The 24,829-nt window shown below is 40.7% G+C and overlaps 1 protein-coding gene across 5 annotated transcripts in view; it reads left to right on the forward strand.

The window, feature by feature from the left end:
- The window catches only part of RASAL2 (RAS protein activator like 2), a 269,432-nt gene that overhangs the window by 81,081 nt on the left and 163,522 nt on the right, over positions 1–24,829 (forward strand). Inside the window, exon 1 of one of the 5 annotated variants that reach the window (XM_073356486.1) lies at positions 3,298–4,212. The exons of the other annotated variants lie outside the window; for them this stretch is intronic. Within the exon in view, the coding sequence (XP_073212587.1) occupies positions 3,606–4,212 (607 nt within the window). The 5' untranslated portion in view covers positions 3,298–3,605. Of the gene's footprint in view, positions 1–3,297; positions 4,213–24,829 lie in introns of those variants that run through there. 5 annotated transcript variants of the gene reach the window in all.

Here is a 24,829-nt window from a genome sequence, read left to right on the forward strand (position 1 = left end):
ACCACTAAACACACTAAATCACAATATGTGGCTTTGGAAAGGGGAAAATAAAACGTCCTCCCGTCAATCAGACACTGGACCAGATTCTGTAGCTTTGGCAGTGCAAAGGGGTTGTAAAACTGCCCTAACTAGACGGCTGAAGATTCCTTCAGCATGTTCCAGTCATGTCTCCTTGAAAATCACTACAAGTCTACATAGTTTAAGAAAGCCTGAAGCTGCTGTGAACCATGGCATGGACTGAACTGGCTCCTCAGCAGCCCCTGGGATTAGGGAAGAGTGAAGGTGGTATATAGCTAGACTTGGAAGCATTAGGTTTTTATCAGTTCAGGTCAGTAAACACTGATTTCACTCTGAACATACACACAAACCAATGAAAAAATATTTCCACCAATAATAATTGGAATTTACAGGTAGATAAAGTAAGAAAAATGCTGCTTGAGAACTTATTAGAGTTTGATTTAAGGATATTTGCTTGGTATGTTGTGATGTGTGATGCTGACAATTTGTGTTTTAACAATTATAAAATTTTAACTTTTTGGATCTCTGCATCTACAGTCATTAAATAATTATTGTCTGACCTCCATAATTTCTTCAACTGTGAAAATGTGAATCAGTAAAAATAAAAAAAATCTTAAACATTGATAGTTTTTGTCAAAATAATAACACATAAACCAAACTCTAAGTCTATATATAGCTCTCTTTACACTCTCTCTCTCTCTGTCTCTGTCTCTCTCTCTCTCTGTCAGCTGCACTGAGCAGAGCTATGGTGTAGTCGAGGATCTAGTTCATCAGGTGCGTTTTTCTGAAGAAATTACAAAGTTACAAATGAAGGAAAATGTCCAAATAGCTGCTCTGTTTTTTTCCTTGCCATATACCTGCAAGACATTTCTGTTTATGGTATACTTCAGTTTGTGTGTATGGTGAATGTTCAACCCAGGAAACGATTGATCTGGGAAAAGCAACATTTGGAAGGTACTGGGAACACAAATGTTGGTGCCTAGATATTCAGAATATGTCTACATACTGCAATTAAAGACCCATGGCTGGCCCGTGTAAGCTGATTTGGGCTTGGGCTATGGGGCAGTTTAATTGCAGTGTAGATGCTCTGATTGGAGCCTGGGCTCTGAGATCCTCTCCACTTGTGGGGTCCCACAGCCTCTGCTCCAGTCTGAGCTTGAACATCTACACGGCAATTAAACAGCCCTTTAGCCCAAGCCCTGTGAGACCAAGTCAGCCGGCACAGTGACTGGTGAACTAGAAATGCCCAGATACAAATAGTATCATGCACTCTGAGTATGATCTGCCGATGGGAGCTTTTTCTGACAACACAAAGCTTTTATTTGATTATTTAAAATCATACTGGAGAATAGGGGGGTGAAATTCTCTGAATCCTAGAACTTTCTTCCATTTGCTGTTTTTCTGGTCTCTCAATGAAGGTGTTGAACCATACAGTAAGAAACCGGAAAGCAGGAGACTTTCTTGTCTTCTGACTTACTCGTGGTCCTCTGGTTTTCCTGTCTCCTAAGGGGATGAGGATAGAGATGGGAAATGTTGAATGCAAACTTGTTTGTAAAATATTCCTTGCTTATAAATGAATCTGGACAACTTTGAAGCCCATGAACTCCCTTTTCTGGCCTGCCTGGGCATGATCCAGCTTTCTCTCCAAGTCTATTCAATATCGCTTGAGTAGTTGCAGTGCTTGCAGCTCTTGGAGTGTACCCACAGCCACTGCATCATCAGGAGTACTGAGATTTTGGAGATGACCTGAGAAATCCCCCAAGAGCCTGAGCCTCTGGCCAGTGCTTGATTGTAGGCACGTATGCATTAGATGTATCTTGTCTCCTTGGCAGTGTCTGTGACGCTCTTGCCCATTGGCTTGTTTCTTTCATAGTGAATTAATTTACTCATCTGTTCCAGAGAGTAACGTGGTTTTTACAAAACACAGGACTCAACATAATACATTTTTCAATCCGTATTCTGTATCCAAGGATTATTTTTCAGATTTTCTTTATTACTCATAAACTTGGCCACTTTAAAGTAAACACAGCCGCTATCTTTCTATATCTTACATGCCAAAAAACACAAGATTTTTTTTAAAGGACATTGGTCGTGGTGAGTTGGATATCTTTACAGACCCATTCCATGTTGATTCAGAATGGAATTGCGGGAGCAATTCACAATGTTTGCCTGCTGTAGTTATCAGGGATGTACATTGGCTGATGAAAGAGCTCTAGCTCAAAGCAAAGGTTCTGTAGTGGGACGGACAATTTTATTGGTCTGCCAAGCCAGATTATCCTTTTATATTACCAGAAAAGTATTTTTGATTGTCGCTGTTGTAACATTAGTCAAGCGCCTGTCAATATTTCCATTATAAACCTCCTATTTTCAAGGGTTTATGAATAGACTATTTTTTAAAAAATCTTGCTCTGGTCTGAAACTTGGCATAGGAGATAGGAGTTCAGCAGCAGATATTTTCTCTAACAAATTTAAAATAGTCAGCTGTTTCTTAAACTGTAGAGAGGGCAAAAAAAATTCTTTGGTTAAACAGATAGGAATATTTTTTCCAATCCACTTATTCCAATTAGATTTATAAAAGCAAAACTCTACTCCCTATTAAGGGGGGGGGCGGGGGAGAAGCATATTCCATTTGCCACAAGAGCTTGCCTCAAAACTTTCCCTTTCTTAACTTTGGTTTATGATTGACTAAATCCCACCCACCTTCTCTCTTCTTTCCTCCTCCCCTATGCATATTTCCCTTCAGTATATTTACATTATTGCTACTTTAAATTACAGCTTTCTTTCATTTACTCCCACTGATCCATATAACATCGCTTTTGCCTTGCTGTCTGAGGTTTGCAGCACCCAATTCTTATGAATCTATTTGCCTCTCTCAAGGAATTTTGAGATACTTTGTTTGACAAGATATGTATGGTAAATATACACTGAACAGACTTATTCAGGAATTGCTCTTCTGCATTAAATGTTGCTTTAAGCTATCACTTAATGTACCCAACTTCTCAGGTCCTGAACATAAGAAGGATGACTGCTAATTTAGATTTTGGGGCGGGGGCGGGGGAGTTGGTATTTTTTTACTGCGACTTCATGCTGCATGAATGTGTGGCTTTAAGTTAAGGTAATTCCACATTCCCTTATTAACCCACTGTTGTTGCAAAGTGAAAAAGTGAATTACGATTGGCTCAGAACCCCATTGTGGGTTTTCAAGACTGGTGGTTTTTTAGTCATTTCCTGAAAGTTTGGTGCAGAAACCTGAAAGCGCAGGAAGTGACAACTGACTCGCAGAGCTGAATTCATCTTCAGAAGGAGAGCAATTTGCTGTAGGCGAGGGTTCCTGTATGTTGAAGACTCTACTGAGATGCAGAAATATGGAGTAATAAGTGATGGTGTGAAATTCTATATCTAAATGACACCCGATTGATTCCAGCTCATCAGGAAGAACATCTACTGTCATTCGTAGCCACACTACTGAAGAAAGCAGCTCAAGCATTAAAATGCTTTTGAGTACTGACGAATGTGAACTGTAGCTGTATGACTGGTAAAGCAAAAGGAAGTGTAAGTTAAAGAAACTGAAAGCTGAATGGTGAAAAATGAGTGTGTTTAAAAAGCAGTACCGTCCCTCTGCTGCAGCCTTTAGACGATCATTGTCAGAACAGGGGAGTGGAAGTACAAAAGTTGCAGCTAATTTGAAGGAATATCAATGGTACTACCAAATGAAGAGTAAGAGGACACATGAACAAGCAATTTCAGACCTAGAAAAGTCACTTGGTGCATACAGATGGCAGACGCATCCCAGGTTTCACTGGAAGGGGAGCAAGAGAGAGTTGTCTCACAGTCTTAAATGGAAACATAATCAGCTAAGTCCTATTGAATGCCCTTTGAGGATGGACAGTAGTGGTGCTGATGATCTCCAGGAAGACCCAGCAAGGAAGATGAGCCAGGCAGATAGTATACCATTTCGAGTTCCATTCAGCAGGTCTATGTCTGAGCCTGCCCCACACTGGAGAAATAGAAGTGTAAAGCCATTTCTGCAACCAGTGCGCTCAGTAGATTGTGAGCAACAGGGATATTTCATCCATGATATCTTCTCTACGCTTTCAAGTGGCTTTTCTAAGATATTGACCCGAAAAGGGGAGCCCAGCACTGAGCCAGTGAATGAATGGAGGACGGACTGTAATCAGATTGATTTGAATACAGGTAACAGTGAATTGTTTTGTTCTCCTTATAGCTGGTTAACAGGTGAGCATAGTTACTTGCTCCTTGGAGAGATTTTTAGTTATTTAAAACTATTTGTAACTTCATACTGATTTTACTGGTGGCTAGTAATGTGGGGAAGCTGATAGCATCTATGTTAAATTGAGTGCTCCCTGATGTGTCATTTAAATAGAGCAGTTTATGCTACTATGGCCTTCTGAAATGTTTCCTTTTTTCCATTGTTGTCCTTGCCTTAACAGTGAACCCACTAAGTGCAATTCTTTAAATTGAAATAGGGTGGTGGTTAGGACTGCCCAAACAATTTTCTACCCACTTAAAAATTTGAAGGCTTTTTAAAATGTCTTTTTGGTGGTTTTAGGAACTAATAGCTCTCTGGAATGAATTGGGTATATGGTGTGCACTGTTTGAGGGCAAACTCTGAGGACTTGTAGTACCTTGTTATATAAAACCTGCTACTGTCAAACTGGAGTGTGGAGGGAAGTAAAGCTGTCTTTAAACGATGTACCGATTGATTTAATCGTGCCAGATTCACAGTTTTGTAACGTCAGCCAAATTCATGCATGTTGTATATTAGATGCCAAGAACAAGAACATTTGTAAAGGTTTAGCTAGCTGGGATTGAGGTCAGTAAGCTTCTTGATGCCAGTCTGTGAGATTTCATTTAATTCTACCCCGTTGATAACAATGGTTTTAAAGCGAAAGAGAAAAAGGGAGAGAGATTTGCCTCCTGTTGTCACTCTTGGTTTTTCATTTGACTTCCTAGTACTGGCAGATCTGACACAAGTAACCGATGCAGCTATGAAAATGGGTTTAAACTCTTACTTTTAAAAACTCGTAATGTTTTCCAAAATCCTGCAGATTATCATGCTAAAACCCTGATAACATCTGGATCCATCTTAGACCATTGGACAAGCCCTCTGTATTCCGAAAGCCTCTGTTTTATTATTAGAATGTACTCTGCTGACATGGGCACTTACAATCTCTTAATTACAGTGGAGTGGTCTTGTATTTTATATACTGCATTTTTTTATTGGAGTCAGTCACATCCCTTTAAAACAAACAGCTAAAAGACAGAATTAAGTTATTTAATGGGGACTGTATCCCCAGTTCAGTGTAAGGCTGTAACTCAGTGGGATTCTATTCAAGATGAGTTTTTGGTTAATATCACTGGATCCCCAAAATGTGGAATGTGGGTTGCTGATCCTTGTTTACATTGCTGTAGGTAGCTCCAGTGCCTAGCTGGTTGCTAGGATTTTGTGCCCTGATGAAGCCCTCTTACTAGTAGTCCCTCTTCTCTCCTCTCCAGTCATCTGCTAATTCAGGGTGAGACAAGAAGTCCAATCGCAGATTACTGCGATAGTGGGGGGAACCAGTGGGTTAGAGTGGTGAATGGGGAGTTGCAGAGTGGGCCTGGTCCATTTTCTGGTAGGCCTTTTCTGCACCACTGATCATACATCTTCAATTGGGGCAGAAAGGGGGGCCCTACAAGAAGTGCTGCTGCTCAGGCTGCTGCTGGGCAAGTAGTCCATACCACATAGGAGGCTCTGGGAGTCAAGATTCTGACTTGGGTGAGAGCATAGTGGAGTGTAGTTGCTCAAGATAAGACATTCTTCAATAAACCCTTGAGCATTGTTATGGGACAATACCAGAGCCAATAGCTCTGTGAAGTGTGGCTTGACCTGCAGAGCCTACCAAACTGATTGCACAAGCATGGCAAAAACCTGGGAACTGACATGAGCAAAGGGACTCGAGAGAGGAACAATTCAGAGACACCAGACTAAGACAGGCACCCGCTGGGATGTTTGAAGAAGCTAGGCCTGACTAGACCCTCATTACAGGTTGGCAGGCCTTCAGGTAAGATAGACTTGCATGTAGAATGTTTGTTTTTAAACTCCTTGTCCCTAAATGCTTTATTCCTTATGTAAAAATAAACAATACTTGATGTTAAGAAGGCTGTCTGATCTCTCTACACCACTAGTCACAGACTCCAAAAGGAAAGAATCACAGGTGCCAAACCCAGCAAGGCTGCTGGGTAAACACAGTTGAGCCACCAGGGTACTGTAGCCCAGGGTCCGGTCTAAGAATGGGAGAATCCCAGGATTCCACCCCAGGAGAGGTAAAGACACAAGGTCTAAGACCAGAAGGGGTGTGCACAGAGACACCACAAAGGGCACAGATGTGCAGCTTAGCCCTCTTATCTTGATATGGACCTCCTCAATTGCTATTGAAGAGACTACATTACAGGAAATGATCAGGTCTCCTGTATTCCTCCCAAAACTCCACACAGATTGAGCTCAGAACAGTGGGAAGGCCACTGTTTGGCAATCTGGTACCTCTGTCTTCCAGGAAGCTCTCTGAGTTCTACGTACAGAGGAAAGCATCTTCCCCTGACTTGAGAACACAATCCAGGATTGTGTTATGGGAAGAATCCGGAGATCTGAAAGCCTATGAGACGTACAGAAAAAAACTCTTTCCCCTTCCACAGGGGGCATAATCAGCATCCTCAGACAAGCCACATTCTCACTCTGCGCAAAGGCGATACGCTACTTTTTACTGCATGTCTGAGAGATGGTGCAAGACCTGTGTCCTCTCCCTTTCCCAGGCACAGCAGTTCCCTTTTCAGTGAAGACACTGGTACTCAATGTTGAGGGAGGTGTTTTTCCTCAGACCCTTCTAACAGGCAGTTCAAGAGATGACTGTGGGTTGCATCCATGGCCTTTATGCTCTAAGATGCTAACCATCTGGCTGCAGGCTTTGGAGTCATTTGGGGATCACTAGTAGATGAAAAAGGCATTGGCTAACCTCTGCTTGGATTCCAACTTCTTGGTATGATTTCCTTGGATGTGACCATTCCTGCTAATGACTAATAACCAGTAAGTCATATTAGGTGAGAGAATGCTGCTCTTCTCAACATGGAGGACTTGAAGAAATGGATTGAAAACCTCCCAAAAAACCTCTTGCCTTTATTAAAAGGAGTATGAGAAGCCTCTGCTTGGTCATGTCACAATGACTTCTAACCAGAGGGGGAGGCCTACCTAATATGTTGTTCAAATGCAGAGTTGAAGAGGCATGTGACATTTCACTCCATATTCTTTATGAAAATATGCTTATGATATGAATATGACATAACTGAGATGTACTTTTATGCAAGATAGGTCTTGTAAGATATCACTGGAAAGGTTATAATTTACTGAATGTGATTATCCAATTTGTATGCCTGTATTACTTCTATATCTGAAATTAGGAATATTGACTATGTATCTGTATTTCAACTATGCTATTTTTGGTGACGCCCACTGCTAAAACTTCAAATACAACAATGGAAAAGCCAGACAGGGCTGATGACCCATCAGCGAGGACAATGGCCTGTGAAAAGGGTTGGCCTTTCTGCAGACACTCTATGCTGCCATTGACTCATGGATGCTGTGATACTACAGAGTCAGGTGATCTTGTCACCGATACTAAACATTACCTGGGAGGACTTGTAACTTTCCACTGGAGGAGGGTGGGGGGGTCAAGTTTGGGAAACAAAGGATTTCCGCCTTATGTAAATCCTATTTAAGGAAGGGGAGGAAGGCAAACGAGGGGACTCCTCTCCATGGCCTGTCTGCCCAAGAAGAAAGACTGCTAAAGCCACCTAAAGGGAAGGCAAGGGGGGAGTCCAGACTGAGTCAGGGGTTCAGTCTGAAAAGGAATATAACTGGAACTCTGAACCACAGAAACTTTGCAACCTGCCTAAAATAACATTTAGGGTGAGAATTTACATTTGGTAACCTGTTTCTTAAGTATATTGAGCTTAGCTTGCGCGTTTTGCTTTATTTGGTCAGTAATCTGCTTTGTTCTGTCTGTTCTCTCTTGTATTCACTTAAAATTCACCTTTCATAGTTAATAAATGTATTTCTTGTTTATAATATAACCCAGTTTATGTAATTTCTAATTGGTACGGGCAAGAAGGTGTGCTCATCGCCCTCCTCATTGAGGGAGAGGGCAAATTTCATAAAACCTCTGGGTTTGTACCCCTTAAAGGGAGTGGGCACCAGAGTGTTGTGGCGAGCCCCTAAGGCTGAACCTATCTAGAGTGGATCTCTGTCTCTCTGTGCAGCTGGGTGCGGTCCTGCCTATGTGCTTGTCTGGAAAAGCTTGTGAGCCTAACCCAGCAAGGCCAGGTAAAGGAGACCCTGGCTGGCAGAATAATCTGACTCCATGGCATCCCAGCAAATCAGGTGACATCCCAAAGGGCCCAAACCCATCACAAGGCACATCAGAGTGGGATTTATCTGGGAAGAAATGGGCCAAATCATTCTAACTACAGCACCAGTCATCCCCCTTCAATGGTGGAAGGACTCCGAATTTCTCTGAAGGGATTCTTCTGGATCTATCTAGTACCTCAACAGGAGATAGAATGCCCACGGGACTGCACACAGAATAGCAGTGCTGTGTATGGGGTAAGGCATATTGGGATGGACTACCACACAGATATTTGGGAGAGCGGTAGATAGACAAGCCAGTCAGCTGGTACCCAGGAACAGTTAAAGATCCCTGTCCACAATGTCCTGAACTGGTTAGAAGAAAGCAACACGGAGATGTCATTAGCCTCTGGCATGGCTGAAACACTGTTAGATGCCACAGTGTCTCGATTTAACTGTGTTTAGAACCAGGCATAATATTAACTGGCCTTCACACTGGTTGTAGCACGGACAAGGCCTTAAGCTAAAGGAGTTTAGACTCAACATTTTTTGCCATTAACTTTCAATTTGAACATTGCTTATAACCTACAAAAAGCTGAGAACAGTAAATGTATCAACTCAGAAAAGAGAAATATCATTTCAGTTAACAAACATCTGGACTGTACATGTTCTCATACAACAGGAGTCACAATTTAACCAGAAACAGGGTAAGGAAAGAAACCAGTAAAGCTGTGTTAAACTCTTGTGTCTCCTTTCCTTTTTTGGAACTTTCCATTCTGTTCCCATTCTTAGCTTTTTTTTATTATTATTTTTTATTTTCTTAAAGGTCACTGAAGCAGGAGAAAGTTCTCAGAAAATATGCATTTGATTGTTCTAATTTACCTGGAGCGCAGGACAGAGCAGGTTTAGTTGGGATATTTTCCAACTGCTCCACTTCAATAGACCTCACTCTCTCAGTCTTGCATTAGTATAGCTCTGCTTGGTTCTGGAGAAAAAAAAATATGACTATTCTATAGTCTTTTTCTGTTTCGCTACAACTAGTGTTCTCTTCTTATCATCGTGATTATGGTATTTCCTTCAGAATTGCTTCCTTCTTTTGCTTCATCAGGACAAAATGCCTTTGCTCAGCATAAAGATTCTGAGTTATAATTTAGCTGATTTTAGAATTTACCCTATTTCTCCTGGCACCACCAATAGAAGGGCATATCTGGTGCAATCCTGATTTTTCAAAAGCTCAACTCACTGTCCAAAAAACACCCCATTCTTTGTAATTTGATAAGCTTTACTCAACCTCAGTCCCCTTCAATATGTGTGTCCAGTTTGGATTCCTCAGACTACATTCCTGACATCCTTCCATCCAAATTATTTAGATTCTGTCTTTTCAGATTCGAGAGACTTCAGTAATTTAGCAGTTTTAACACTCTGTCAATTCCCAGTCAGGACGCTCTCATATTCTGTTTTGGGAGACAGGGTCTGGTATTTAGTATGCATGGAAGCAGCTATGTTTGTATTAACTTTTAAAAGCTGCTTCTGAATTATAAAACTTTTTAATTAAAAATCACCATCCAAGAGAAATTTAGAACTAGCTAATTGGGTCTACACCCTTAGATCCTTTTTCAATAAAGTGGTTTAGTTATTCCCAGTTGAATAAAAAACAGTTTAGTCTGTATGCATTTAATTGTATTACTTAGTATACCTAGGGTGACCAGATGTCCCGATTTTATAGGGACAGTCCCAATATTTGGGGCTTTCTTATATAGGTGCCTATTACCTCCCACCCCGTGTCCTGATTTTTCACACTTGCTATCTGGTCACCCTAAGTATACCTGCCCAAAAAATTTACAGACTATCTTTTGACTGAGTGCCCTGCACATTTATGGTGCTATATAAATAACTATATGTAATTCCTGTTCAGTGTTTCTATGATGGATTAGGGCACGCAATCTACTTACATGTACTTTAGTTAACAGTTAAAATTGAACTGGTTTAAAGTTGTTTCAAGGATGTTTTATAAATAATGAACCTAGTGCTGCATCCATGTGTTTGTTAATTAGTTTTTAGATCTGTATACATAGAAATAATCCACGTCAGCCACATTTAAACCTGTTTTTGAAACGCTAGTATGGCTGAGAGGTGATAAATGGTGCTTTATGGCATGTTGAAAACTCAGAACTAAGGCAGTTTGAAATTTCTCTTCTGGGAGCTATTACAGGTTTTTGACAGCTTTAGGACACTGCATTTAAAAAGCTCCTTATTTTTCTCAGTGTCTTTCTTTTTTACTGTTAATTACTGGCTTATTGCAGTCATTATAAAGCTAATGTGGATTGGAACCAGTAATAATGGGCAAACACATTCAGCTGAATACTTCTGGTTTTAAAAAAGCTGTAAAATAATTAATGTCAACATTTAAACTTGTCAATAAAATGTATAGTTAGGTAGCATGGACAAACTGTTTGTTGGAGGCAGGTACAATCCATTTGGTATAACAATATGGTTTTGCGTTTTTATCCTTTAAATCTATGTGCCAGTATTAGGCTTCAGAGTTATCCATTGGGATGAATAGAAGCATTCATATGCCTAAGAGCTATTGTTTCAGGATGTTTGTACACATGGAAGGACAAAGTTGCATTGGTTTCCACTCAATTCATGTCTGCAAGATTTTTTTTTTTCAACAATAAGGTACTGAAACTTAAATATTTACAATATGCAAATTTAGAGTCTGTGGTAAGATGGTAAATTCTGCTGTTGTGGAATTGCAGAATACACAGGGTCCTTTCTTATGATTAAGGTTGCCTAAACATTTCTGTAACTAGCACTTAGTATGAGCATTTATTTACCCTTTTTCCTCATTAAAAAATCTATCTATACAGATCTAAATTAGAAAGGCCAAGGTACAAAACAAGATTAAACTAGCTAGAGACATAAAGGGTAACAAAGACATTTTACAAATACATTAGAAGCAAAAGGAAGACCAAGCACAGAGTAGGCCCATTACTCAGTGAGGAGGGAAAGACAATAACAGAAAATGTAGCAGGTTTCAGAGAGGCAGCCATGTTAGTTTGTATCAGCAAAAAGAACAAGGAGTACTTGTGGCACCTTAGAGACTAACAAATTTATTTGGGCATAAGCTTTTGTTGGCTAAAACCCATTTCATTGGACTCATGCAGTAGAAAATACAGTAGGAAGATGTATATACACCTCTACCCGAGTATAACACAAATTTGGATATAACGTCGTAAAGCAGCGCTCTGGGAGGCGGGGCTGCGCGCTCCGGTGGGTCAGCGTGTCTGCTTCTGACACGCTGCTCTGAGCAGTGTGTTAAGTGTGCCGGGCTGGGACAGAGGCAGAGGGTCTTGGGGGCAGTCAGGGGACAGGGAGCAGGGGGAAGTTGGATGGTTTGGAAGTTCTGGGAGCGGGGCGAACGGGGAACAGGGGTGTTAGATAGGGCGTGGGAGTCCCGGGGGGCCTGTTGGGGCGGGGGTGTGGATAGGGGTCAGGGCAGTCAGGGGACAGGTAGCGGGGTTGGGGGTTGGATGGGGTGGCGGTTCTGAGGGGTCAGTCATGGGGAGGGAAGTGACTATTAATAACGGAAATGCTCGAGGACAAAGCAAGTTTTATATAATGTGGTTTCACCTATAATGCGGTAAGATTTTTTGGCTCCTGAGGACCGTGTTATATTGGGGTAGAGGTATATATACAGAGAACATGAAAAAATGGGTGTTGCCATACCAAATCTAATGAGACTAATCAATTAAGGTGGGCTATTATCAGCAGAAGAAAAAAAAATTATAGTGATAATCAGGATGGCCCATTTCAAACAGTTGACAAGAAGCTTTGAGTTACAGTAGGGGAAAAATTAGCATAGGGAAATAGGTTTTACTTTGTGGAATGACTCATCCACTCCCAGTCTTTATTCAAGCCTAATTTAATGATGTCCGGTTTGCAAATTAATTCCAGTTCTGCAGTTTCTCATTGGAGTCTGTTTTTGAAGTTTTCTTGTTGAAGAATTGTGACTTTTAGGTCTGTAATTGAGTGTCCAGGGAGGTTGAAGTGTTCTCCGACTGGTTTTTGAATGTTATAATTCTTGACGTCTGATTTGTGTCCATTTATTCGTTTGCGTAGAGTATGTCCGGTTTGGCCAATGTACATAGCAGAGGGGCATTGCTGGCACATGATGGCATATATTACACTGGTAGATGTGCAGGTGAATGAGCCCTTGATGGTGTGTCTGATGTGATTAGGTCCTATAGATGGTGTCCCTTGAATAGATATATCAACAGAGTTGGCAACAGGCTTTGTTGCAAGGATAGGTTCCTGGGTTAGCGTTTTTGTTGTGTGGTTGCTGGTGAGTATTTGCTTCAGGTTGGGGGGCTGTCTGTAAGCGAGGACTGGCCTGTCTCCCAAGATCTGTGAGGGTGAGGGATCGTCCTTCAGGATAGGTTGTAGATCCTTGATGGTGCATTGGAGAGGTTTTAGTTGGGGGCTGAAGGTGACGGCTAGTGGTGTTCTGTTATTTTCTTTGTTGGGCCTGTCCTGTAGTAGGTGACTTCTGGGTACTCTTCTGGCTCTGTCAATCTGTTTCTTCAATTCAGCAGGTGGGTATTGTAGTTTTAAGAACGCTTGATAGTAAGGCTTTGGAGCTATGCTCCAGAGCTGCTCCGGGCTCTGCTCCAAAGCCCTGCTTGATAGAAAGGCTTTAGGTGTTTGTCTCTGTCTGAGGGACTGGAGCTAATGCGGTTGTATCTTAAAGCTTGGCTGTAGACAATGGATCGTGTGATGTGGTTTGGATAAAAGCTGGAGGCATGTAGCTAAGTATAGCTGTCAGTAGGTTTCTGGTATAGGGTGGTGTTTAGATGACTATCGCTTATTAGCATTGTAGTGTCCAGGAAGTGGATCTCTTGTGTGGACTTGTCCAGGCTGAGGTTGATGGTGCGATGGAAATGGTTGAAATCGTGGTGGAATTCCTCAAGAGCTTCTTTTCCATGGGTCCAGATGATGAAGATGTCATCAATGTAGCACAAGTAGAGTAGAGACGTGAGGGGACGAGAGCTGAGGAAGCATTGTTCTAAGTCAGCCATAAAAATGTTGGCATACTGTAGGGCCATGCAGGTACCCATAGCAGTGCCGTGACATTATCAGGGATACTGTTCCTGATGGCTTGTAGTCCATCTTTGTGTGGAATGTTGGTGTAGAGGACTTATACATCCATAGTGGCCAGGATGGTGTTTTCTGGAAGATCACAGGTGGATTGTAGTTTCCTCAGGAAGTCAGTGGTGTCTCAAAGATAGCTAGGAGTGCTGGTAGCATAGGGCCTGAGGAGAGAGTCTGCATAGCCAGACAATCCTGTTGTCAGGGTGCCAATGCCTGAGATGATGAGGTGTCCAGGATTTCCAGGTTTATGGATCTTTGGTAGCAGATAGAATACCCCGGGTCGGCATTCTAGGGGTGTGTCTGTGCAGATTTGGTCTTGTGCTTTTTCAGGGAGTTTCTTAAGCAGATGGTGTAATTTCGTTTGGTAATTCTCAGCGGGATCAGCGGGTAATGGCCTGTAGAATGTCATGTTAGAGAGCTGCCTAGCAGCCTCTTGTTCATATTCCGACCTATTCATGATGTCAGAGTTGTTTCTGAGGCTGTGGATGGCATTGTGTTCTGCACGGCTGAAGTTATGGGGCAAGTGATGCTGCTTTTCCACGGTTTCAGTCCGTGCACGTCAGCGGAAGCACTCTATGTAGAAGTCCAGTATGTTGTTTCAGCCTTCAGGAGGAGTCCACGCAGAATCCTTCTTTTTGTAGTGTTGGTAGGAAGGTTTCTGTGGGTTAGTATGCTGTTCAGAGGTGTGTTGGAAATATTCCTTCAAAAAAACTTCAAAAACAGACTCCAGCGAGAAACTACAGAACTGTAATTAATTTGCAAACTGGATATCATTAAATTAGGCTTGAATAAAGACTGGGAGTGGATGAATCATTCCACAAAGTAAAACCTATTTCCCCATGCTAATTTTTCCCCTACTGTTACTCACACCTTCTTGTCAACTGTTTGAAATGGGCCATCCTGATTATCACTACAAAAGTTTTTTTTCTCCTGCTGATAATAGCCCATACCTTAATTGATTAGTCTCGTTAGAGTTGGTATGGCAACACCCATTTTTCATGTTCTCTGTGTGTGTGTATATATATCTATACCTATATCTATATATCTTCCTACTGTATTTTCCACTGCATGCGTCCGATGAAGTGGGTTTTAGCCAACGAAAGCTTATGCCCAAATAAATTTGTTAGTCTCTAAGGTGTCACAAGTACTCCTTGTTCTTTTTTTTAGAAATTGTAGCAATGACCGAAGTGCTAAATGCCTTTTTTTTTCACCCAAAAGGTTAGCAGTGATCAGACAACTAACCTAGCAAACATCAGTGTAAATAGGGAAGGATCTGAGGCTAAAATAGGTAAAGAACAAGTTAAGAATTACTGAGGGCTTGTTTACACTGGCAATTTACAGCACTGCAACTTTCTTGCTCAGGGGGCGTAAAAAACACCCCTCTGAGTGCAGCAAGTTTTAGCGCTGTAAAGCACCAGTGTAGACAATGCACCACTGCTGGGAGCCATGCCCCTCGTGGAGGTCAGTTTTTTGTGCCGCAACCACACAAGCCACGTTAAAGCGCTGCCGTGTAGACCAGCCCTTAGGTAAGTTAGATGTCTTCAAGTTCGCTGGGCCTGAGGAAATACATCTTAAAATACTTAAGGAACTGGCTGAAGAGAACTCTGAGCCATTAGTGATTATCTTTGAGAACTTGTAGAGAATGGGAGAGATCCCAGAGGACTGAAAAAGGGCAAATGTGGTACCTATGAAAAAGGGTATTAAAGACAACCCAGGAAATTATAGACCAGTCAGATTAACTTTGGTACCCAGAAAGATAATGGAGCAAATAATCAATCAATCAGTTAGTAAGTACCTAGAAGATAATGTGGTGAGAAGTAACAATCAGCATGGATTTGTCAAGAACAAATCACATAGAGCCAACCTAATATCCTTCTTTGACAGTGTAACAAGCTTTGTGGATGGGGGGAGCCATAGATGTGACATGTTAACTTGAGTAAGGCCTTTGATGCTGATTCACATGACCTTCTCATTAGCAAACTAGGGAAATACAGCCTAGAGAGACGAACTTACCGTGAGATGGGTGTACAGCTGGTTGGAAAACCATACTCCGAGAGTAGTTATCAATGGTTCACAGCCAAGCTGGAAGGACAAATTGAGTGGGGTCAAGATATCTTCATAAATGATTTGGATAATGGCATAGAGAGTATGCTTATAATGTTTGCAGATGATACCAAGCTGGTTAGAGTTGTAAGCACTTTGGAGGACATGACTAGAATTCAAAATGATCTTGACAAACTGGAAAAAATGGTCTGAAATAAGTAGGATGAAATTCAGCAAGGACAGGTGCAAAGTACTCCACTTTGGAAGGAATAATCAATTGCACAAATACAAAATCGGAAATGACTGCCTAGAAAGTAGTTACGCAGAAAAGGATTTGTGGGTTATAGTGCATCACAAACTAAATATGAGTCAACAATATAATACTGTTGCAAAAAAAAAAGCAATAATTCTGGATGTATTAGCAGGAGTGTGGTAAGCAAGACACAAGAAGTAATTTGTCCACTCTACTCAGCACTGATAAGGCTTTAGCTGGAGTATTGTGTCTGGTTCTGGGCACCATACTTCAGGAAAGATGTGAACAAATGGGAGAAAGTCCAGAGGAGAGCAACAAAAATGATTCAAGGTCTAGAAAACATGACCTACGAGGAAAGATTGAAAAAAAATTGGGATTGTTTAGTCTGGAGAAGACTGATGGGGGACTTAAGTCTTCAAGTATTTAAAAGATTGCTATAAAGAGGAGGGTGATAAATTGTTCTCTTTAGCCACTGAGTATAGGACAAAAAATGATGGGCTTAAATTGCAGCAAGGGAGATTTTGATAAATTGTTAGGAAAAACTTCTGAACTGTCAGGGTGGTTAAGCACTGGAACAAATTACTTAGGGAGGTTGTGGAATCTCTGTCATTGGAGGTTTTAAATAATAGGTTAGACAAACACCTGTCAGGGATGTTCTGGATAATATTTAATCCTGCTTCAAGAGGGGGATTGGACTAGGTGACCTATTGAGGTCCCTTCCAGTTTGACATTTCTATGATTTTATATTTATAATCTCTGTGTGTGTGTGTGTGTGTGTGTGTGTGTGTGTGTGTGTGTGTGAAAATAGATATAACCCAGGAAATCCCATTTTAAAATAATTCCTCCACATATAAGGCCAGGAGTATGGGGTTTAGCACTCAGAAGAAATTTCAAAGCTAAGAGGGCATACCAAATCTTAACTTCTTGATGGAGCTGCCCCTTCAGATTGCTATTCTTGAGTTGCATGGCATTTCTTTCAAGTCCCAGAGGTATTTAAAGTGAAGTTATTTTCTGAAAAAATGATTCTAAACTTGAACTTCCAAGTTTGTGGTTTAAATGATGCTGCTAATAAATGCACTTTGTTTACAAGCTAAAAGATTTTTTTCTAACCGTCAGTCTGAAATCTGTAAATTAAACTGGTATCCTAGCTCATGCAGCTTTCTTAGTAAAGATTGCATAGGCCAAATGTTGCCCTCAGTTACGTTTATGACTATGTAATCTTTAGTAGGACTCAAAGGTGAAACTGAGTTAATAGTTCTCTTGATGATCATGAGCCAATAATCCAATTCATTAGCCTGTTGATTCTCAAGGGCTGACAGTAGTAAATAAAAAAAACTTATTATTTAAAGCAAGTTGATACAACCGAATACCCACAGTGAACACTTCCACTGATGGAAAGGTGCCATTTTTAGTCACTTTTTCTATTAGAACTATTCTTTAAAAAGAGTTGACTCTTGGCAGCCATGCTTCAATACTGTACATGGATTTAAGCTTTCACTACTGAAGAGTTTCCCAAACTCCATTCTTTCTGTGCATCACTCTCCACCTAGTGACACTCTCAATAGACTCTAAGGGAGCTGGACAGGAATGGAAGGAGGAGTGAAGATGTGCAGAGGCAGATTTGGACATCTCCCAGTTACTGGCTTGTAGTTTTCCTTTTTCAAATCACTTTTTCTTTACCATCTAATTTTGATCCTATAAGGAAAGGCTATTTTAATAACTAACTTCTGCATATGTTGTATTAGGAAGATAGGGATCTGTGTGTTTAAATCTGGTGTACTAAAATGCTACTGATTTCAAACATCTGTTGCTAAGAATTTAAAACCTTAGCCTGGGCTGTTGTGTTGCTAGAACGTTGAGGTGCTGAGTTTCCTGTCAATGCAACTGTAGTTGCATAAAAATAAACATTGTTAAACCACCGTATTTTTAGAATGACTGTCCTTTTCTTTACTGGACTTTCTATCAGCATAAGACAATTTTCAGTGATAGTGTGATTTTTCTCATATCTGAAGTCTTGAGCTAGTTTTGTAAGGGAATGATAGGGAAAATGAGTAATGGTTCTGATTCTGTGAGAAAGCAACTAGTAATTATGTTCATCTGAACACATGGGATTTTCGTTGCTGAACTTTGTCAATCACAAGAGTTAGGGCAGGTCTACACTAAAAGCGCTACATCAGTGTAACTACAGCGCATCTGGTGAAGACCCTATGCTGATGGGAAGGTGCTCTCCTGTTGCCATAATTACTCCACCTCTGCAAGAGGCGGAAGCTATGTCGGTTGGAGAGTGTCTCGCGCTTAGGTCACAGTAACTTGTGTTGTTCGAGGGGGTGGGAGGGGGAGGGTTTCCACCTTGAGAGACATAAGCGGTAGTGTAGACCTGCCCTCATATGTGCCACTGGCATGCATCCTGATTACAACTGAGAACAAGCTCCAGCTTTGCCTAGTTTTGGATCTGATTTATGTGTGTGCATAGTAAAATCCTTTCCTTAATCAAGCTGTCCAGGTGGGAAAGGCCCTTCGGAACCTGTTAAGGGCCCAATCCTGGGAAGTGCTGAATACTCTCAACTCCTATGGATTTCACTGTGGATTACTGTGCAAGGTCAGGGACTAACAGAAGATATTGTAATAGTAAAGCTATTGTAAAGGGATCTGCAGAGCCTGTCATATTACTGGACAGGATATGCTGTTTGAGGATCATTTTTTACAGCAGAATAGTGATGTAGAGTGGGTATGGAAAGAATAAACAGGCAGGCATGTACTTTTTGTTCATATCCGCTTTGAAGAGTCTGAAGCCCCTGAAATTGTTAGAGAAGTGGGGTAGACAGAGCCAGCATGAGTAGACATGCAAAATATCTGCATGCTAGAAAAGCACCTGAAAGTATCCTCATTGTCAAGTGACTGATGATTAGGGTTGCCAATTTTGGTTGCATGTATTCCTGGAGATTTCATCACATGACAATCTTTAATTAAAGATTAATCTTTAATTCCTGGAGGCTCCAGGCCAATCCTGTAGGGTTGGTAACCCTATGATTGAGTCACTTCCTTTAATTCTTAGAATTAAAAAAACAGAATATCTTGAGGGATTATACTTTCTGCTTCACTGTATAGCTTCTGTTGGAACCTTCTATAGCTGCCACCTGCATGGCTCTCTGTTACAGATTGAAAGAAACTGTACACACAGGTGCACACCAGTAAACAGTAACTGCTTTTAAGTGCCATTAGGCTTCAATAATTTCCCTCAGAGACTACAGATTCATTCCCATGTAGAATGCATCATACTGAATTTTATTATGCAGTATCATAGCTGAGAGTTTAAATACACTAGTCGAGAAATTAATGTATGATTTGCACAGCAACCATAGCTCAGACTCCTTGTGCATATGTAGCATTTTGAATTACACTCTATGGTACTAATTGTATAAGTACGTGCCTGCATTGTACAACATAGGGGCATAGATATGCAACAACTCATCTTCAGTGTGGCTTAGTAATGGTTGCCATGGAAACCATAAGTTCAAATTTTCTGACTTTTATGGATTTAATATTTGTCAACTGTTTGGTTTTTTTGTTTTGTTTGCTTGCTTAAAAGGGGGAAGGAAAGGAGACAAAACTGATTGCAGATTGAAATAAACACTCTTGTACAACATGAGTCAAATAGCTGTATTGCATATTTAACTGGAATGTTCATGCTTGAGAGTACTGCATGTTCAAATAGACATAGCTATGTTTATTTTAATAGCAGAGCTCTGAATACACATGGTGGAATGCAAACACTGCAGAAAATAGAAAAAAAAAGTGCAAATGTCTTCAGGTATGTCAAAGGCACTTGCCATCTATGAAGTACGTGTCTTTAAAATGCTCTGTTCGTGTCTATCAAAAATGATTTTTTGACATTTACCAAACTTTTCAAAAGAACGCAAGATCAAGCACAGGAAACTTCAGTCCAAATAATGTGCCTAGATATGGGTGTATGAAGAAAACGCCTACTGACTTATAACTATAGTGATGCTTTTGCAATTCTTTTTAAGACACCCAAACATGCTTAGCAGGTGTACCTGAGGTGAACAAACTTTGAACACACTTTTAAGATAAAGCCAGATCAATGTACAAATGTTTGGAGATATTGAATAGATCAGTTGCTGCTCAGCCTGGAGTCTGGCACATCTAATGCCCAAAGAATGCACAAAGAGAGATGCTGTAATAGCCTAGAGATATGGAAGCATGGCCATTGATGTATAAAATAAAATTCAAGGCAGTTTTCATTTTAATGAACTTTAATCACATGAGAGTTTAGAAAATAAAGAAAAGGAAATGATTTTTCTGGTTGTCATGATGGCTCATTGCTTCAGGGCTGGAAAGCATGTCAATGTGTAACTCACAATTTCAATTCAAGTTTTATGCTGTTCTTGGAGAGGATGTTGTGAAAAGGAGAGGGATGAATTGTTGTCATTGAGGACAGAACAAGTAGTAATAGGATTAAGCTACAGCTAGGGAGAAAGGAGCTTGCATATTTGAGCAAACTTTAAGAATTAACTAGGAACTGAAACAAGATACCCAACATGATTGTAGTTGTCATTTGAGGTTTCCCTAACTAGTCATGACATCTCTCTCTTTATGGGGGTATCAACCAATATGATTGTATGGAAGTTGTGAAATGAGGATACATTGTCTGTTTTACATACACTAAGGCCTGGCCTATGCTGGGGGAGTGGGGATCGATCTAAGTTACGCAACTTCAGCTATGTGAATAACGTAGCTGAGGTCGAAGTACTTAGATCTACTCACCGCGGTGTCTTCACGGCAGTGAGTCGACTACTGCTGCTCCCCCGTCGACTCCACCGGTGCCTCTTGCGCAGGTGGAGTACAGGAGTCGACAGGAGAGCGCTCGTGGATCAATTTATCACGTCTAGACTAGACATGATAAATGGACCCCCGCTGATCCAGCGGGTAGTATAGACATACCCTAAGATTCCTTATCAGGTGAGTTGCTCTTTGTTTTTCAACTCTTTGGCTGTTAGCTCAGATCTGTGTTTTTTGTTACACTTCTTGCTTCTGTGCCAAGTGCTTGAAACTTGTTTTAACACTTCTCCCTGCAGTTCTATTGTAGTGTCCTCTCAGCCTCTGTGTACCTATCCTGCATCTCCAGCCTCTTTGTGCTCTGTCACTCCAGGATTCATAATAAAGGGGAAGCAGATCTCTGTCTTATGCTTGAGACTCTCATATACTAGTACAAGAGAAGAAATTGTACCATCTACAAAGTACATGAAAATAGCTATTTTTCTGTGGAAGCAAGCCACTGCATACAGATAATGGTTTGTCAACTAGATATTAATATCAAGAGATCGTGTAATATTAATACAAACCTTTTAATTTAAAAAAGGCAGAAAAATTTCTACCTTTGAAATATTAAGTATTTTTTATAATGGAGAATTAAGAACAGCTTGAGATTTTGTCCTATATTTTTTGTTTCAGTTGTCTGAAAGAGTGGTTATAAATTATCAGTTTTCAGACTGGAAAGAGGTAAATAGCGGTGTACCCCGTTGATCTGTATTGGAACCAGTGCTGTTCCACATATTCATAAATGATCTGAAAAAAGGACTAATGTGAGGTGGCAAAGTTTACAGATGATACAAAATTACTCAAAACAGTTAAATCCAAAGCAGATTGCAAAGAATTACCAAGGAATCTCACAAAACCGGGTGACTGGGCAATAAAATGGCAGATGAAAATCAATGTCGAAAATGCAAAGTCATGTATATTGGAAAACCTAATCAGAACAATACATACAAAATGATAGAATCTGAATTAGCTGTTACCACTCAAGAAAGAGATCTTGGAGTCATTGTGGATAGTTGTCTGAAAACATCCTCTCAACGTGCAGTGACAGTCAAAAAAGCTAACAATGTTAGAAGCTATAAGGAAAGGTATAGATAAGACAGTAAATATAACGCACTATATAAATCCATGGTACACCCACACCTTGCATACTCCATGCAGTTCTGGTTGCATCTATTAAAAAGATCTATTTGACTGGAAAAGATACAGAGAAGGGCTAAGGGTATGGGACAGCTTCCATATGAGGAGAGATTAAACAGACTGGGACTTTTCAGCTTGGAAAAGAGGGGGATATGATAGAGGCCTATAAAATCATGACTGGAGTGGAGAAAGTAAATAAGGAAGTGTTATTTATTCCTTCTCATAACTCAAGAACTGGGTGTCACCCAATGAAATGAATAGACAACAGGCTTAAAACAAACAAAAGGAAATACTTCTTCATACAACACAGTCAACTTTTGGAACTCATTGCCAAGGGATGTTGTGAAGGCCAAAAGTATAACTGGGTTCAAAAAAGAAGTGAACCTATCCTGCATGAACTTATCTATCAGTGGCTGTTAGCCAAGATGGTCAGTGACACAACCGAATGCTCTTGATGTCCCTAAGCCTCTGACTGACAGATGCTGGCAATGGGTGACAGAAGATGGATCACTCAATAATTGCCCTGTTTTGGTCATTCCCTCTGAAGCATCTGGAGCTGGCCACCGTCAGAAGACTGGATACAAGGCAGATGGACCATTGGTCTGACCCACTGGGACCATTCTTATGTTATGTGTGACTGTTTACACTCTGAATTTGAGTGCATCTTTGAGATCTCATTGTGCTCAGTGGCACAGAAGTAGCTCTTTAACTAAAGCCACACGAAGAATAGCTATCTACAGTTACATTTGAGAAGCATTTCCTTCTATTGTCCAAGTTGGTTCTAGATAATAATCCCTTGTGTACATGAACGCTCCGTATCCCTTCCACCCACCTCGTGGCAGCATACAGAATTCTTAGAGTTTTCTGCAGAAATTGTATGCTGCCTGTGTAAGTTGTACTTCCCAATGGAAGGAGATGAATTTCAGCGATAACTGCTAAATGCACAGATGGGGGTTATTTCTCTTCCCTTCTGTAAAACCCCACTCCCAAACTAGATGAAAACATTTCAACCAAGAACAGTTACTTTTCTTTCCTCAAAAATCAGATTGGCTCTAGTGACTAACGGCCATGCTGTGAAACTGCATTTAATAATCTGATGTTATCAGGGCTCTTTAAATAGAGCCATCATCTGTAAATTTCAGTATGGTCCCACTGTAAGTACTTTTATTTTTTCCCCGGCAATCTATGTATCTTTGTGAACCTCACATGTTCTCCTTCCAGAATTAGAAACAGCTTGAAAAAAATGTTAGTGAGGAAGTTTAGGTGATTCTTAAAATCCTGTTTGGGGGACAGCATTATTGGTATGGAAAACATACAGTACATTAAGTACAGTACATACATTAAGGAGCAACAGCATGTTTGTGCTTAAAGGATTTAAGGTATTAAAGACATTAACACTAAGCATCCAATAAGTATCAGTAGTAAAGCAGTATAGCAAAGTTTTAGTCCTGGTGTCCTGTATTTTTCTGGGATGTGGGGGATTGGAGGAAAGTGGGAAGAAAGAGGGGAGGTGCATGAGGAGTCCCCAGGTAACATTATCAAGTGTGCTGTGTGGTTGAGTGACTTTTTGGCTATTAATTCTGCCTTTTCTCTGTGACCCCACAAACCTGGAGGAGGAAGATTCACATTCAAAAAAAATAATTCCAGTGAAAATAAACAAAATATCTTAAATGTTTGATTTAATTTAGTTTAGAATAAAGATTCTTATCACTTGTTCACTTAACATGCACTCTTATTTTAGATCAGACAAATGAAAGATGTACCTTCCCATGTTTCTAGAGTTGGAGGAAGAGTGTAAAACTTCCTGGACTGCTAGAAGACACTTAATTAGCTATGCCATTATCATGTGCATTAACCATAATTAATCATGCTTACCATCACCATAGTAAACTTACTTCACCTGTGAAATTTTGGTACCTACCTGCAGCATCTCAGCTGCCTTCCATTTCTAAATTCACCTCAGTCTCACAAGAAGGGACTTTTCAAATACATTGGTCTACAAAAATGTATTTTTGTATTGTTACGATGTTTCAGCACTTAAGTTTCGCTGGTGTAGGTTACTTTCTTCTATGTTTCCTCTATTTTTCAAGTCATAGTTTCATAGATTCATAGATATTTAGGTCAGAAGGGACCGTTATGATCATCTAGTCTGACCTCCTGCACAATGCAGGCCACAGAATTTCACCCACCACTCCTGAGAAAAACCTCTCACCTATGTCTGAGCTCTTGAAGTCCTCAAATTGTGGTTTAAAGGCTTCAAGGAGCAGAGAATCCTCCAGCAAGTGACCCGTGCCCCATGCTACAGAGGAAGGTGAAAAACCTCCAGGGCCTCTTCCAATCTGCCCTGGAGGAAAATTGCTTCCTGACCCCAAATACAGCAATCAGCTAAACCCGAGCATATGGGCAAGATTCACCAGCCAGATACTACAGAAAATTCTTTCCTGGGTAACTCAGATCCCACCCCATCTAATATCCCATTACAGGCCATTGGGCCTATTTACCATGAATATTTAATTACCAAAACTATGTTATCCCATCATACCATCTCCTCCATAAACTTATCGAGTTTAATCTTAAAGCCAGATAGGTCTTTTGCCCCCACTGCTTCCCTTGGAAGGCTATTCCAAAACTTCACTCCTCTGATGGTTAGAAACCTTCATCTAATTTCAAGTCTAAACTTCCTGGTGGCCAATTTATATCCATTTGTTCTTGTGTCCACATTGGTACCGAGCTTAAATAATTCCTCTCTCTCTCCGGTATTTATCCCTCTGATATATTTATAGAGAGCAATCATATTTCCCCTCAGCCTTCTTTTAGTTAGGCTAAATAAGCCAAGCTCCTTGAGTCTCCTTTCATAAGACAGGTTTTCCATTCCTCAGATCATCCTAGTAGCCCTTCTCTGTACCTGTTCCAGTTTGAATTCATCCTTCTTAAACCATGGGAGACCAGAACTGCATGGGAGACCAGAACTGCACACAGTATTCCAGGTG

This window comes from Lepidochelys kempii, chromosome 8 (genome assembly GCF_965140265.1).
Source record: "Lepidochelys kempii isolate rLepKem1 chromosome 8, rLepKem1.hap2, whole genome shotgun sequence".
In the NCBI taxonomy this organism is placed as follows: domain Eukaryota; kingdom Metazoa; phylum Chordata; order Testudines; family Cheloniidae; genus Lepidochelys; species Lepidochelys kempii.